A 17,092-nucleotide genomic window follows, 5' to 3' on the forward strand; every position below is an offset into this window, starting at 1 on the left:
TTGCGGTCGGGGCAGGCTGCTGCACTCGGGAGGCTGGCTTAGCTGTAAGGAGCCAGCACCATGTCCTGCCCAAGGGACTGGCCCTGACTCCTGCAGCTGACCAGCCCTAGGGCAGCATTTTGCCCCTAACAAGACCCTCCAGCCCCTAAGATCTCAACAGGAGGGTCACTTAGCCCAGCATGCTCACTCTCCAGGCGTTGGATGAAGCTGATACTGCTGCAAATAAGGTGCCCCTCTGACACAAGCCAGGACTTTGGTGTCAGTCTCACCCCCTGTCCCCCTCAGGTGCAGTAGCACACCTCAGCCTTGTCACCAGCCAGGTGCTGTCACTGTCCCACCTCCCTCAATCCTGGATGTTGTGCAGATCATCCTACACCCCCTGCACCAGCACGGCCAGGATGTGGCACTCTGCAGAGCACTGGTGGCTGAGGACAGGTTCTGCACCCCAAAACCTGCACCCAGCAAGGCTGAACACCCCCCCAGGGAGGAAGGGGCTGGCAGGGGAGTGGGGAAGGGGATCCTGTCACACCCCCTCACACAGTGGGGCCACCAGGGTGGTGACATCCCTCAGACTGCAGGAGCAGGACATCACTGCCAAGGAAGGCCAGTGCCATAGCCTGGACCCCCATCACCCTTGGGGCCCAACCCCACCCTGTGCAGGTCAGACTAGGAGGAAAAGAAGCAGAGGCAGCCCCAGGACCCCCTGGGGAAGCAGAGGTGTTGGTGAAATAACTTTATTTAGTGTGATACACGGCTGTGGTCAGACAGTCCATACTCATAGTAATAGTCACACTCTGCTAACAGCTAGGAGACAGCAGGGCCAGACACACACTCAATATTATACACATCCATAGAGAAGACAGTGGGAAGTGAACTATTTTATTTCACTAGTTACCCCCCCTCCCCCCCCATTACTTAGGGCCTCCCCCCTCCCTCCCCCCAGGTCCGTGACTCAGAACAACACAACAGCAGAGCAGCTCACATCTGCCTGTGAGAAGGGGACAGCAAAACCTGTTCTACAGCAGACATGGACACACCGACAAACATCAGCAATTCCCACACAACAGGGCTATGTACAGAGGAGGGGGCTGAGCTTCCTGCTGGCACTGGGACCCAGCTCTGCCAGCTGGGACTGCAGGAAAAGGGGTGGACACTCCAGAGTGAAATGGGCAAAAACATCCCTGCTTCCTCCTGCAGGCCAGCTGGGCCCGAGGGGAAGGGGCAGGGCTCTGGGGAACAAAAAGGTCAGTCACCTGCTCACTGGTAACTTGCTGCCAGGGGACTGTCATCTCCCCAGGGGACTGCCAGCTGCCAGCTCCCAGCCCTTGGCTGCCCCTTCTCACCCTCGACACCTACAGGCTGTGCCAGTGACCACAGCCATCCTGCCAGGGGTGTCACCCACCACCAGACACTGTTGTCCCCACCCGTCACACCACGGTCAGTCGTGCTCCTGCCCGCCAGCGAGACACAGGCCGGGTGATGAACAGAGCAGTGAGGGGCTTGGAGCCATCCACGGCTTCGTTCTCCTTGCTCTCAACAAGCCTGCAGACTTCTGGTTAGCACAGATGGATGAACAACCCCCAGCAAGTCTCTGAGAAGTTCTACTGATGTCATCAGGACCCAGGGGCAGAGGACAGTGCCCAACCTCCGAGGTGAGGAAGTGACACCAGGAGTCACTTCAGCTGCTGTGTTATGTTCCTGCTCTCCTCTACCCAGGCCTGACAAATTCCTGCACTGCTCATCTTTGCTTTGGCAATGTTGAAACTACCCCAAAAGTGAAATGGCTCCCAGCTCCATCCCCCAGAAGTCTCCTAGAAAGGCAGAAGCAGCTGGGTATGATTTCCTGCAGCAGCAACCTAGGCAGGAGAGCAGAGCTGCAATCACTGCCCTGCCACCTGCTGAAGCTCCCCTGCTCCCTGTGAAGAAGCTCCCAGCCTACGTGACAAGGAACAGGAGAACAGTGACTGGGAGAAGAGCCTGCACAGCATCCATGACTCCCAGGGCAGGGATTGCCCCGTAGTGATGGATTGCAGGGAACTGCTTGCTTTTCCTGTTGATAGGACCCAGGCCTACAAACCACCCTGAGGGTCTCTCCCCACCTAGGCTCACGCTGCAAAGCCTCTGTGCCCTCTTCCTTCCCCAGAGCTGACAGCCCACCCCTCACCCAGCACCAAGGTCCTCTGGACGGGAGGATATTCCAGTTGAGGAGAGCAGCCTGTTGGATGTCTCTGCTACACAAATGGGAGCAACAAGGCCAAAGCTATCAGAGTTTGGGGGTTTCCAAGTGCTGTGTGTAACACGAGGGGGCAAAACTCAGAAGTCGTGAGCAAGAATTAGCCAAGATCATCCACAGAGAGGAGAAACTGGAGAGCTAATATTGTGTGTGCCCTGCAGGAAGCAAAAGCTTAGAAACAGATAACCTGTATTGTCCAAAAAAGGCAAGGCCGAGTCAAACTGACTGGTTCAAAAGGAGCAGCCTTTCCACAGAGAAAGTGGGGATGCAGGACAAAGACAGGGCTGGAGTGGACAGGGAACTAGTTAAGATGCAAGGCAGTAAGGAAGGTGGAAAGCCCACCCCCAAGCTTCATTTTTTTTTTTTTGCCTTCCCTAACTTGGTGGCTTTTCCATTCATTGCATTCACAAGATACATCTGAGAGGACAGGCTCCAGGTAGGGAAGAGGGGGAGGAGGAGAGGAAGAGAGAGAGTGTAAAGGGCACCACCACAGTGCCAAAGTGCAACAACATAAAAAATGAAAAGACAGGACACTCATTCTGCACTCAGAGCTCATACCATGCAGTAAGAGGGGCTGCTCCCCACCAGTAAACAGGGAGTTTGCTCGCTTAGTAGATTGGTTGTTCAGCCCCCAAAGTAGGGTTGCCTAGCCAATGAGCTGTGATGTTCTTCAGTGAGACTGGCCGGGTTGGGAATGTGCTGCTGGAGAACAGGCCTGTTAGCAGGAGCACCCGCTCTCCGTGACTGGCTGCTCAGGAGGCTTCTCTAGTTTGATGTCGATCACTGCAGGAGACAAGTTAAGGAGATCACCTGGCTCAAGGGAAAACAAGGAGGGAACCCAGAACAGGACCAGGATCTGAAGAGGTGTTAGCTGTCCCTTCTTGAGAGGGGCAAGTGTGTTGGCAGAGTATACCCTGCCTGAGCAGGATGAACTGCAACACCAGGGGACTTGGTGTATCATAGAAGCATAGACTGGTTTGGGTTGGAAGGCCCCTTAAAGATCATCCAGTTCCAAACCCATGGGCAGGGACACCTCCCACCAGCCCAGGCTGCTCCAAGCCCCATCCAACCTGCCCTTCAACACTGCCAGGGATGGGGCAGCCACAGCTTCCCTGGATCAAGACCACTGAGAGGACAGAGCCCAGGTCTGCACACAAGACAGCCCTGTGCTAAAGAGGAAAGCAGTATGGTATTTTTAAACTAGGCAAATTTTATCATAAGGTTAAGCAGAGGAAGGAAAACTTGTGATTGTCATTGTAAGGAGCTGGGTACATTTATACACAGCCTACAAGCAGGGTCCTCAATTGACACCCTAGGCAAGCACCACGCTACACTGAGTGGTCCAGCCCTGTCTCTGCAAAGCCCCACAAGATCCATCCCCACAAGGTGTCCAGACATAAGGAAGCTCAACCTAACCTGAGAATGGCCAAATTCTGTGAGAACAGGACAAGCTGCTGATGAGAAAGCAAGGATACTGTCTTCTTTGCTCTTCTCTGGTGTGCTGTCCATCCCAGGTAAGGCAGCAGCCACGCGACGGAAAAGCTGAAAAGCAGCAACAGGTAAAGCTGAAGGCTTGTTAGGAAAAAAATGCAGGGTAAAAACCACTGATTTACAGCAGATCTTCTGAGTTCACATTGCAGAAGCTAATGATGTGGGTACTTTAGCAAACAGAGCCATTATTAACATATTTCAAAAGAATTTTACCTAAGAAATGTAACAAGTTTTATTACAAGAAGTTACTGAATACCCACAAAACAGGCAGCCTCATTTTACCTGTTTCTACTTGAACAGAACATGGAATTCATTAGTAACAGTTCTTCCAGGATACACAGATCAATCCCCACGTGCACCCAGTACACATCACCCACCATTTCCAGCCTCAACTACCTTGGCACACAGCAATGTTTCAGCACACAACTCAGGACTTGTGAGTGACCTCCCAAGAGACCAAAGGTTTAAAAAAATCTATAGAATAACTGAGGTTTTACAGCCTGTTCTTTCAGTTCAGCCCTGCTGCAAAACAACCATTTTTGAGCTAAGCAGCTGGCTCAAGTGAGCTGCATTCAAGCTATTAAATATGTGCTAGAGCTGGGAAGGACTATCATATCCCCATTAAAAAAAAAAATAATCAGAAAATGGTTTTGTGTAATTGTCCAAGCCAATGCTTAGAGCTCCTCCTGCTGACACTGATGCAGCTGCTGACACAACACAGACACTGCCAGGCAGGGGGAACTGCTGCACCAAGAACTAGAGGAGTCACCAACAATGGATTTCTCTCTCAGTATCTTGGCAGGGGCTTCTCCCCACCCCTCCCAGTTATGTTCCTTGGAAAATCAAGGCCCTGAGAGAGCAGCAAGGTGTCTATAGCATCCTGATGGTCACAGGAGCTCTCACTGCCAACACCTGCTTGGCAAATGAAGCAAGTTAGTTAGAACCAAGGACTGAAGTGGATTCAATCCATAATAGTCAAAAGAAACAAAGCCAAAGTCTCCTAATCCCAATCTCCAAACCAGCTGGTGAGAAGTAAATTGGTGTGTTTCCCAGCTGACATGTCCCAGTTCTCATGCTCCCTGCAAAGCCCTGGACCTTACACAGCTGCTTCAGTCTCCAAGCTCTGCCATGCTTCAGAATTATTCCTGAACTAGTGGAGAGTGGAATCACAAGCTTTACTGCAAGAGGCAACAGGCAGAAGCTGAAATACAAGATTTTCTGTCTAAATGTAAGAAAAAAAGTTTAAAGTTTGTTTTTACTGCACGGACAGTGTCCTGGGGAGATGGGGTCTCTATCCTTTAAGATATTCAAAGCCCAACTGGAGTCAGCTCTGGGCAACCTGCTCTGAGCACAAGGGCTGGACTAGATGATCTCCAGAGATCCCTTCCAACCTCAACTATTCCTGCCTCTGCAGGAATTCTGCTCTAGTGCATGAGCATATCCCATCACCCCAGTGAACACCAACATTGATTTGAGAAAACTGTGTTAATTGATTGTGGCAAAGGGATTTTTTTTTGGCTGCACAAAATATTGAGATTCCTACCCCTCAGCACATTCTGGTTTTAGATTCTCTTTTCTTTCAAGCTAAGGATTTGCTTAGCTTTAAGAAGGCTTGATAGGAAAGGATCTCCCCCTAGATAAAGCAGCAGTGATCACTGGGCAAGAAGCATTTCAGGGGGTGACATTAAACCATATAAGCAAATCCGTGATGGAACACGAACCCCAGGCAGAAGCATAAACACACGAGGCAGCACAGTTCAGATTTCCTGCCTCTGGAACAGAAGGTGGATCTACCTGTTTGACATTGTATCCAGTCTTTGCACTGGTCTCAATGAACATCACATTCAGCTCTTTGGCTCTCTGTTCACCTTCTTCTGTGGTGATTTGCCTGCACAAAGATGCAAACAGAAGCAGAAAGACAGAAAGGAAGAACAGACAGGGAGTTAGAGGTGTCTGTGAGTGAGATGCTCTTCAGCAGAGGGTCACTTCACCACCCCCTACAAGAGTGCAGAGTCCATCAATGGAGACCTCAAGACCTCTCAGTCTTTCAGACCCCCAGGTTCTCCAGCTAAGAATGAAATATCCCCAGGGAAGTTCCCCAGGAAAGACTTGAACTTATGGCTATTAGCAGATGATCAGCACAGGATGAAGTTTTACAGCTGAGCCTCACTCACAGCATCCTCAAGGGAAGAATCCCCACATGCTGCACCTGCTACAAAAAGCAGTTTCCCCAAAGCCACCAGAAGGTTATAGGAAGATTCCAGAAAGGCTCCAGCAGCAAGAGCAACCCAGCAGCAAGGGCCAGGCTGCTGCCTGTGAGTAAGCACCTGCAAATGCACCTCTGATCAACACCCTGTACATACCTGTTTCACATTATATCCTGCTTTAGCACTGGTTTCAATAAACATCATATTCAGTTCTTGGGCTTTTCTCTCACCCTCCTCTATAGAAACCTGTCTACAGCAATGAGAACAAATCACAGAAAAGAAAAACCAACACAAAGAAAAATAGACCAAAAATGATCAAAAGAAAAAAAAGACAAAAAAAAACCCCATCCACCAACTGAAGCAACACTAACGGGAAATAAAACCTGTAGCAAATAAGAAAAATGCTATTTTTAGTTCAGCTTTTTGGCCTCAGAACTTAACTTGCAGCATCACTTGTTTTTTTTCCCATAGGATGAATGGCTGGGTTATATTTCCAAAAATGTGACCCAGCTCACAGTGACACTGTGGCTTTGTCCAGCCTCACACAGATCTAACTTCCCTTCAGAAGAAAGGCAAGGCAGCTTCTTTTACTGCTACCTGGGTAACATCATCATTCCAAATTCTAGCCTTGACCAGGACAACTGTCACTTCTAAAATAAGAATTTCTGGTTCCTACATGAACTTCAACTGTAGCCATGTTTCAAACAACTTTCTAGTATTTTTCACTTTTATGGCAGTGCTGGGTGAGCTGTCCTGCACACACACTCTGCACTTCCCCTATGTACTATCAGGAAATAATCCAAGGCAGAAATTATCCCATTGAGCTTCCCAGTTCCACATGAAATTGGATTTTGATAGAAATCAGAAAGCCTCAAAGCTAAACACCAGGTTGTTCAGTCAGGGAGCTGCAGTTATTTCTAGCTCCCAGGAGGGTGTAAAAATACTCAACATCCAGAACTGGCTCAAGCAGAACATCTCGGATTTTGCTCAGTTGCTTTTGTAAGCTGATTGTAGAGACCAGTCTGATCTGAGCTCCTGCCACCTGGAATTCTTAATTCAAATCAGCTATACGCATGTTTATCATCTTTCTGGAGCTCTGACCACCAAGTTTTACCAACCTTTCCAAAGAGCAAGGCACAGGACACTTAGAATGGCCTCCTGTTGAAAGGCGGTTTGTGTGGAGGACACAGAACACGTTTCTGTGAGAACCATCAGCATAAAACCCACACAGCACCAGCTGGTGCCTGACTTGATCCTTTTGTCCACTGACTCAAACCACCTGCTGGTATTAGAACTGTCTGTGCTTTTCCTGCCAGGCATGACAAACAAGAACTAACAGACTTCTACAGGGACAAAGGGCCAAAAGGATCTCCTGACACCAGTCTGTGCAGCCAGGGATACTGGCTCTTGTCCCACACGAGCATCTGGACAACACCAAAGCCACAAGGGGAAACCACTTCACAAAATATTCACATGTACACTGCAGGAGTGAGTAAAGCAAGGTTTAGAATAGCAAATGGGAGAGCATCCAACAGTGAAACAGTCAGATCCCTACCAGGCCCATCATCCCAAGAAACAGAGCAAACAAATAGGCAGTTCAGTTATCAGGGCAAGATTTTCTGATAATATATTATGTTCTACCTGTTAGGCTTGTCAAGCTGTTACCTTCTGATCAGAAGCATCTTGTGAACTGCTAAAGGATAAGGGTTTGATAACACCTCATTTTGCTGTGAGATCCAGGTGTTTCCCAGTTCTGCCCTTCTGAGATGCTTCCTTTTGCATCAGATACAAATTCCCCATTATTTCAATACTCCACATGTGCCATGACACACAGAGAGCACAGTTTAGAATGCCTAGTGTCTGTGAAGATGTTTCAGTTTAAAGTACTGGCACTTTAAGTCTTGGCTGATACTGTAAAAGCTCCTGCTGCATCTTGTAACAAGAGGAAACTTTACTATGATCTTACACTTGCACATGCAGCAAGAGTCGTATAAGTAATAAGAATAATAATAAGGAAGATTTCCTTGCTTTTGCAGGACATATTTGTGGCTTTATCTCAGCACAAAAGGAAAAACTGGACAATACACTGTTGAGAAACATGGTCCAGGGATACTTAAACTAAGTAACAGGAATTCTTTTAGGGGCATTTGCTTTAACTGAAACTATTTGTAGACTAGCAAAGGGGAGTAACTTTGCATATACTGAAACAGAAATATGACTTTCATGACAAGCTATTCATGCTTCATTTAAAGCCAAGGATTGTTCTGAAGACAGACTAGTTAGCCTGTTCCCTGCTTTGACTGGTCAGGGCAGCAAGGCCACCAGGTCCCCTCCATTACCTCTTGTCTGCCAGGTCAGTTTTGTTCCCCACCAACATGATGATGACATCGCTTCCTCTCTCTGTCCGGACGTCATCAATCCACTTGGAGGTTTGCTGGAAAGAATTCAAGTCTGTAGGGAAGAAGCAAATGGGAGTGCTGAGGACAAAGCTGCTTTTCAGAGAGAGGAATAATGCTATGCTTGTACTCAGGTGCTTCTCCAAATCTCCCCACATCACGTAAAGAAAACAACCCATAAACTGTTTTCTGCTCAGACAGAAAAACAAGGCAGGGGCAAAACATAAAACATTCCTAACATTAATCATCTTTTTTTTTTTGCAGAACTTCTGGTTGTAACTTCTTAGTTCTGCTGACATGTAAGATTTCAAATAAGGAGAGAGCAAAGCAGCACTCACTTGTAATGTCATAGACTACCACAGCAATAGTGGAGTCGCGGATGTAGCTGGGAATGAGACTGCGGAACCGCTCCTGGCCGGCTGTGTCCCAGAGCTGCAGCCGAACCTGCTGGTACCAGGCCAGGGAGAGCAGAGGGGGAGAGAGCAAAAGAGAGAGAAAACAGGAGGAAACTGTCCTTTAGAGAAAAGGCCATTTCTACAATGAACTGTATGCAGCTCAGCCTGAGAAGCTGAGGTTCACCTTGTAAACTCGCCCAACACCACAGAAGACGGTTCTTCCCACTCTAGATCCTGCGCCTTGGTCACCTCCTCTGCCTGCCCAGAGATCCTGCTGCTCCCAAGAGCTCTGGGTTCTGGCTCCTACATCACTGCTCACAGCAGTAGCTCACAAGTCACACAGGACTGGTCTTCCTGGTCTACTCAGTACTGTGTATGGGGCCCTCTGCAGGACTCCTGGCCTAGAGCATCTCAGATCAAAGCTTTCTGGGCGATTCCCATGTGACAGACACTCAACTCCCCCAGCCCAGGTAGTAAAACAGCTTTCATTCTCCAGCACCAAGCATCCAGAAGATGGGAATGGGGATTTCTTGGCAAGATTAAAGCAATCAGTAACAAGCTCCAGCAGAAACAAAAGCAAATGCTGCACCTGTGGGTTTCACATGATATAGGGGGTAGCAGGTTCCCTCCTTCAAAAAATGAGTCAGAAACAAGCATGAGAGATCTCCAGAACTGTGCCCAAACACCAACTGACCTATTTTATGTGACAGCTCCAAGGTCTGGGACCTGCCTGTTTGAAATAGCAATGGTGAAAACACGCCCAGCTACCCCAGTGAACACCAAAGAAAAGCTCTTCACAACTGGGAGTGACCCCGTTGCCTTCCAAGCTCCTGCCCCACGCGGTGAGTGGTACAAGCAGTGCTGCACTGCCAGAAAACAGGATGCCAACTGGCATTCCCAGCAGACAGGAGTGTCAGAGGAGGGCACAGACTGGTTCCCAGCCTAAGGACATGAATCAGTTAGCTGTGCTCACAAAGCCACTTGCTCAGCAGCCAGGGAGAGCAGTTGTTGGTGCACAGAGCAGCAGTTAATAAGGCAGCTTGCAGGAGACTGGCTGCAAGGCAGAAAGCAGCTGCAGAAGGACCAGTAATTGGCTTGTTTAGAAGAGGAACAAGAGCTGGACAGAGCACAGGTCTGCAGAGTGGTGCCTTGATACAGGCAGATTCAAAACAACATCATATCTGCATCAGCCTACGTAGATCTGATGCCCTGGAGCTTAAGGAAGATTAGGGCTTACAGTCAAAGCAATTAGCTCCTGGTTCATTCTGAAGGCAGCCTTGAGTACAGCAGCAAAAGTCAGGGCTCCTCATCACCCCAGGAAACTCAGGGTGATAAACTCCAAGCACCTCGACAATATTCCTCTGGTGCCAGCAGGTCAGATTGATAATGACAGGTTTGGGCTCTTGCTGTTGGACTTCACAACAAGCTTCCACATGGTCCCCAAGACATTGCTGCTACACCAGGAATTTTCCCAGGGTGGTGATTCAAACACTCCAACTTTCAGACTCATCATCCAAAAGGTAACTACAGGAAGTACCACAGTCTGGGGAAAGAACTGGTCCCACTAAGCTTATTGCAGTGAAGTGTGACACTAATTGAGGGAAGGCTTCAGCTAGTGTGTGGGCACCACATGCAAGCACCCCTGAAGTGACCCAAGGGAGCCAGCTGCAGTGTTCATGGAATCATAAGGGTTAGAAGGGACCTCTGAAGATAATCAAGTCCAACCCCCCTGCTGCAGCTGGAACACCTGGGGCAGATCAAACAGGAATGTGTTCCTGAGGCTGCTCCTTTATACAAATCCCAGTCCATGTGTACCCATTTTGGAGGGGAAGAGGGAATATAAATAACCCACTCAAACATGAGAGCAGGCTCATGACCCAACTGGTCTGGAGAGAAAGGTCCTCAACCAAACACTAACCCAGCCTGCCTCAGAAAGAGGGTAACTTGTTCAGGGAGGGGCCTGAGTTGCAGTAGGGACTGTCACCATGGATCTCTCCACAGGCCACTTGCATTTCTTGCCCAGCAGATTAACAATAACTGAGCAATTTCTCTTGCTCTTCTCAGCTCCCCACACATTAGCCAATAGTTTTTCCTCTACTAGTTTAAGAGCATCTTGGCTGGTACTTAAATATGTCCTATGGGACTGTCCCTATTTTACACTACAATGAGCAGCATTAACTTACAGGAGACCATCTGAGGCTCCCAAACACAGTTACCACTGAAGATAACACAAATATGCAGCTCTTCAGAGTAATAAAGGAACCAGTGCTCACCACCATGAGTATGTACGTGAGCATGTTGCTTCAATAACACAAGGAAACCAAAAGTCTCTCAGTCACTAAGAACAATAGCAAGAAAAAATGAAGTTACCTGAATAGATCAGACCCTTACCAAGGCAAGATGAAGTCAGCTATTGCTCAACTATTTTTTACACACCTGGAAGCCATTGAGAACATCCTAGAATGTGGCAAGACTCTTCCACCTGCCTGGATAATCAGTGTCCATGACATGGGGGAGAAGAGATGCCAAGCTATGGAGCCTGGCCAGGCTGCCTCACCCAGCTGTGTGCCCATCACCTGCACATCTTAGCACTCCTCAAACAACACTTCAGCTTTATACCAGTTTGCACAAATCCTCTCAGAGTCAGCTACTCCTGCTACAGGAAAGACCAGGTAACTATTTGCCCTAACGCCTAGGATAAATCATAACAGAACTCCACTATTTCTTAAGCACTTCAGTGAACCAAAACAAACCAAACCCGTGGTCCACAAAGCTTCACTATAATCCAGACTTTGAGACAGAATAAAAGGTGGGCCAGAGGTTTTTCATCTGTGCTACATTCTTTACTCAGACTTTGTCCACATGATGCTGGATCCTGCCTAGGTATCTTTGCTGATGCTGTAGCTGAGCTGAAAAAAGGAACCAATAACAAGGATTTACAATGTAACAATTGCATTTGTATCTTATACTAAAATACTTATGCCAAGTTGTAGAGAATTTCCCCATAAGCTTGCTCATTCTTGAGAAATGACGGTAGTGGTACATCTCCTCTTTCAAAAGCTCTCTCACATGAACCACCAGCTCTCACCTTCAGTGAAACAGAAGTCTTGATTCCACACAAATTCCTACATAGATTTTGTTTACGTGGGTGTTGGATTGTTTCACACCCTGACAGTGTTCCTTTGTTTTGACATCTGAAGCTGTTACTAGTATTATCCCTCTAGTTATCCAGAGAGAAAAAATTCATTTTCAGGTTTTAAAAGAAACCCAAACCCATCCAAACCAGACAAAGTAAAATGCTTTCCAAAGGCAACCAATCACCTCTGCAACCAGCACAGGCACACAGGAAGGCACAACCCCTGTCAAACACCTGCCAACCCCTCTGTGCATCACTTCTATTGTTGGAGCTTTGAGTAGACCAGGGTTAAAAAATTCCCCCAATTTCTGAATTATGGGATGGAGCTACCACTGGTTGTGGGGGAAGACGCTCAGCTACTCCACCTCTGCCCACAGCACCCCCACAGTCCTGAGGCTGACAGGACTTCTTTCACACACCACCACCTCTCCCAGTGCACAAAAGGGATGTGTTAAAGGCAGGGTCCCTGCAGACCCTCGGGCTCAGTACCTACTTGTGATGTCAAAGACAATGACAGCCACAGCAGAGTCACGGATGTAGCTGGGAATGAGGCTGCGGAACCTCTCCTGGCCGGCTGTGTCCCACAGCTGCAGCCTGATCTGGGAAATGGAAAAGTGGAGGGGAAGAGGGGGAGAAGGGAAGAGCAGGAAAATGGAGAACAAAACCAAAACTCAAGTGAAATGAAAATTAAAAGAAAATAAATTGCAAGGCAAAGAAAACCCAAACAATGCAACAAAAGGAAACTTGAAATGGAACAGAAATGGGCAAAGAGCCAACAGCACCGGGTGTTCTTGTAACCTCAGCCCAGCACCTCTGAAAGACCTTCCTCCCACCACAGACCCCTCAGGACCTCACACACAGGAACATTTTCTTCCATTTAAGCATAAACCCAAGATATCCTTAAAAAAACCCCTTCCCACACCACCTGCTAAGCAGGGCAATAAGCACACACAGCTGAGCATCCTGCCTGGGGCCTCTGGCTGGAACAGCCACACCAGCACCTGCAGCCTCCAGCTGGCTGGGAGTGCCCACTCCTGACCTCAAGGACATCACCCTGCTCCTGGAGACCTACTGGTGTCAGGCACCAAGCCAGGGCAGCAGGCACCCTCCAGACTGGCTTATCCTGGGCTTAAATTCCAAGTCTGGGAAGGTAGCTAGACACAGTTATGGAAATACTCCTGGGTCTTCAAGAACGAGGTTGTCGCTGCACAGGACTGTCAGCCTGGTGGGTGGGAACGAGGATGGGGCTTCTGGTGGCCCCAGCTCTGGTAGTGCCACAGCTCCCAGTGTGAGGGCAACATGCTGGAAATGACCTACCCACAGCTGCCCCCCATGGGAGGCCACTGGAGACTGTTCTGAAGAACCCAACTTCACGTGTGTTTGTGCCTTCTGCTGGCTACTATGTGCTACCCAGACCACCTGTAGAGCTGAGTGACCTGGCACAGATATAACTCAGGATCTATCATCTGGTGTAAGGACCAAAGCACAAGCTGCAGTGAAAGGCTCAGCAGTCAAAGCTGCTGCAAAACACAGCACTGGCTACAGCTGAGAAATTCTGCCTGAGTTTTCTGAGCTCGTGTGCTTGTATTCCTCCCTCCCTTTATCCACATCAACCACCTCTCTGTTATTTAAACAGGCTTCACGGGCTCTGTGGACCACTTAGATAACCAGGAGACCTAACAGTATGTCCAACACTGGAAGGAAAACTGTGTCTTCTGGATAGCAGGCCAGCAGGTGAAGGACATCCTGACCCACACAACCACATGAAATCAAGACACCACTGCTGAAAACAGCACCTAGGCACTCCAAACTGCCTTCACAGGTGTCAACCTGCATTCCCAAGACTTTTCTCTCCTTCTGCCTCTGCCAGCACTACTGAAGAATTTTATCCTAGTCGTTTCTCCCAAAGACTAAGCCATGTCTTTTCTAACAGTGAATGACTGCTGAGATGGCAGAGAAGCACTCAGGAAACTCAGCACGCACACTGGGCTGAGACTTCTTCAGAAGCACCAGACCCAAAGCAACACAAAGGATTTCCATCACGCCTCTGGTCCCTTCCTCCCCCCAACAGTTTCATACTCCTCAGCCAGCAGTAAAACTAGCAAAAAGGCAAGCAGTAGCAACATGTGAACTAATGAAAAGACAAATACTGAAAGACAGGAGAGGGATGAGAGGGATCTCTTTATGTAGAAAAGGAATCTCATGCAAGCTAAATGCAAAACTGCTTTCTTAAGAGAAGAACCTTTCTATGGGGAGGATCTATGGCAGCACTGGTAATGGTGAGTAACTCCAAGGCTTGGAAATACTTGCAGTCTGCTCAGCCCCATTTATACTGACAATCCCAAAGGCAGAGCTGCACATTCTGGGAGCAAACCATGCCTAGAGTACACAGAGCAGGCACTGCCTGGCATACAGACATTAGCTTGCCCCGATGTGGAATGAAAAGATTTTTAGTTCATTCCACCTGATAGGTACCAGATATTAAGAAGCACCAGAAACAGGAGAGTGGGTCAGTGGTTTGATTCGAATCCTGTGGGATTGCAGCAGCCAGTGGAGGAGGCAGGGGCAGGCAGAGCAGGCAGTGCTCCCCCTGCAGCTGCCACAGCACCAGGCAGCTGCCTCACTGCCTCACTTACCGTGCGGTCTTCAAGATACATCGTTTTGGACAGGAAATCAATTCCAATGGTCGCCTGGAAAGAAGAAAAGCATCAGTAACTGCAGCCCTCCCCCCCCTCCCTTCCAGCACCTGCACATCAGACCTTTCTCCACAAGCTCTCAGAAACTTATAGTTAAGCTGTTGAAGACTTTTGCCTCCAACGGAGCTGATAAAAGCAGAGCAGTCTGGGTATCTGCACCACCTTGGTTTCACAGAGCTCTTCCAACACTGCACAAGAACCTGGAGTCTGGATTTTACCCTCAGGCATTCCCACATCCCAACACAGATCCTATCTGAACAGGCATCTCCTCTTGGTCTACTGCAACTCCCTCTGGTAGGAGTTACCTCATTAGAAATAATGAGAGGTGGAGCAAACTACACATACAGGTGACAGGCAGTTGTGCTGAAAGCTAAAAAGCCACGTTTGTATTTGGGGCTTTCATTCCAGAGCGTGTTCCCTCTCCAGTGACAAGCAGAAGGCTCATGTCCAGGAAGTTCTTTCTCTTAACCTCTTTCCACTGCTGGACAGCAATTTTTTCTCTTCCTTTTCCAGCTTAAAATTACTCCAGTCTAAACCAGTATCTCTTTCTGGCCTGAATTCAAAGAGAACACCATAGTCTTATCTTCCTTAAGCTGGAATACTGTTAAGTGCTTCTGAGGCACCTAGCTCCTCCTGCTATCTTCAGGCCTCCTGCACATCTTCAGCTTCCCATCTGCAACTTCTTCATCCCTACCCTACTCTGTCCCTGCCAAGATTTCCCTGGCTTTTTCTAGCCTTTTGCTTTAAATCAAAAATAGTCCTAAATCAAATGACTTGAGAGAACACACCATGGTGACTTCTTGCAGATCCACCTATGCACTCTGGACTCAGATGGCAGAGGCCAAGAACTACCACAAGTATGTTCAGGTCTTATTCTTTCTTTCCTGAGACTTCCATACCCATCCTGACCATCACCTTTCTCTGGCAGCCAACCCCATAAACCAATGTCTCTTCCCATTCCTTGAAGCCCCTCATGTATGCAGACAGGATCTAAACCTGGCTTCTTTCCTGCATACACTTAATTCCTGACATCACACCAGATGTTGGGCTTCATCATGAAGTCTCATCTCCACTGCAAGGATCCTGGACAACCTTACACATGATATTGACCTGACACCTCCTGGGGAAACGTAGCAGCAGGGGACAGATTTACCCAGATATATATATAGATATATAGATATATTTTTTAAAAACCCACTACAACATACCTGGTAAGTATTGTCAAAACTGTCATACATAAACCTGGTGATCAGAGAGGTCTTCCCAACTATAAAAGAAAAGAAAAATTACTTTCAAGCAGCAGTGGAAAAAAAACCAAACCAAAGTAGCTGCTGCTTTGAAAGTGACAGGATGAGAAGGAAGTTGCCAACCTAAGGATATTTCCCAGCAAAAAGACAGCTAAGGAACTCATTTACCAAATGACATGGGGATGTTAAGCCAAATCCATCTCAGTAGGTAAAAAATTAATCACAGCGAAAACCAGGCCTGAAAATTAGGCACCTTGTGATGCATATGACAAAGGATTATTAATTAGTTTGCTTTAAACGGGCAATAAATCTGCTTTATTACTCATAATTTGGTACTGATATAACCACCAAGCCTTGGACTTCTAGACACAAACACCAAAACAAGCCAGAGTGATGTCCTGGGTGCTGTGTGGCTGCCTCTGGATGGAGAAATGAGCAACACTCAAGACTTACATCCTTTCCTCACACCAAGGTTTTAGGTACAGAGTAAAAACTTGGGTGGCTTGCTTAAAAACCTTAAGGTTTGCAACTATTGGCAAGCAACTAAGTGATAAGAAAAGATAAAATCTTTGACTCTCTCTTTGGGAGCTGGAGGAAGCCAAGGAAAATTCAAAGGGTGTGGATGGAAGAAAAGTGGGAAAAGGTTTATGCTGCTTAGAGACTGGGAAATTGTGAACAGTAAAACCAGGTTAAACAAATGTCTGTCAGCAGCAACACTGACCCTGCCATGGTAAGGCAGGGGAATTAGGTAACTTCTGGAAATCTCTTCAAGACCCACAGTTCTGGGATTGAGGTGGAGCTGAGCAGTAAGAGGGTAATCCAGCCAGGAACACCACAATCTCAAGAAAAAAAAGACACAACTCATCCATTCAGTATGAGGGAAGGGGCAGGCAAAACAAGAAAACAAAGAGGTAAGGCAGGCACCAGCCACACCACACAAGCAGCACTGCTTTCCCATTGATTTTCTCTCTCCAGTATATCAGAGAATCCCAGACTGGTGTGGGTTGGAAGGGACCTGAAAGATCATCCAGTCCCACCCCCTGCATGGGCAGGGACACCTCCCACCAGCCCAGGCTGCTCCAAGCCCCATCCAGCCTGCCCTTCAACACTGCCACACTGCTGGGGCAGGCACAGCTTCCCTGGGCAACCCGTCCCAGTGTCTCCCCAGCCTCCCAGCGCAGGATTCCCTCCCTGCAGGACGCTCTGTGCTCAGCCCTGGGCGCGGACAGGCCCGCAGCCGCCACACAGGGCGGAGCAGCAGCCCCAGAGCCACCGCGTTCATCCCAGACGC

The 17,092-nt window shown here is 48.2% G+C and overlaps 1 protein-coding gene across 2 annotated transcripts; it reads right to left on the reverse strand.

Moving 5' to 3' along the window:
- Positions 1-2,495: 2,495 nt before the first annotated feature.
- On the reverse strand, positions 2,496-15,813 carry RAB41 (RAB41, member RAS oncogene family). Of its 2 annotated transcripts, none has more exons than XM_009996588.1 (7): positions 15,763-15,813; positions 14,495-14,548; positions 8,666-8,771; positions 8,271-8,382; positions 5,519-5,612; positions 3,709-3,775; positions 2,496-3,016 (listed from the first exon to the last, which is right to left on the reverse strand). In XM_009996588.1, exons 1-7 carry the CDS (start codon positions 15,790-15,792, stop codon positions 2,952-2,954), a joined length of 528 nt encoding a protein of 175 aa, XP_009994890.1. In that variant the 5' UTR covers positions 15,793-15,813; the 3' UTR covers positions 2,496-2,951. The 2 variants fall into 2 exon arrangements, with proteins under 2 accessions (XP_009994890.1, XP_009994889.1); XM_009996587.1 differs by lacking the exons at positions 5,519-5,612; positions 8,666-8,771 and adding exons at positions 6,088-6,181; positions 12,352-12,457 and having other exon boundaries at positions 2,604-3,016.
- Between the last annotated feature and the right edge of the window lie 1,279 nt (positions 15,814-17,092).

This window comes from Chaetura pelagica, unplaced genomic scaffold (assembly GCF_000747805.2).
Source record: "Chaetura pelagica isolate M959 unplaced genomic scaffold, ChaPel_1.0 scaffold103, whole genome shotgun sequence".
Lineage (NCBI taxonomy): Eukaryota > Metazoa > Chordata > Aves > Apodiformes > Apodidae > Chaetura > Chaetura pelagica.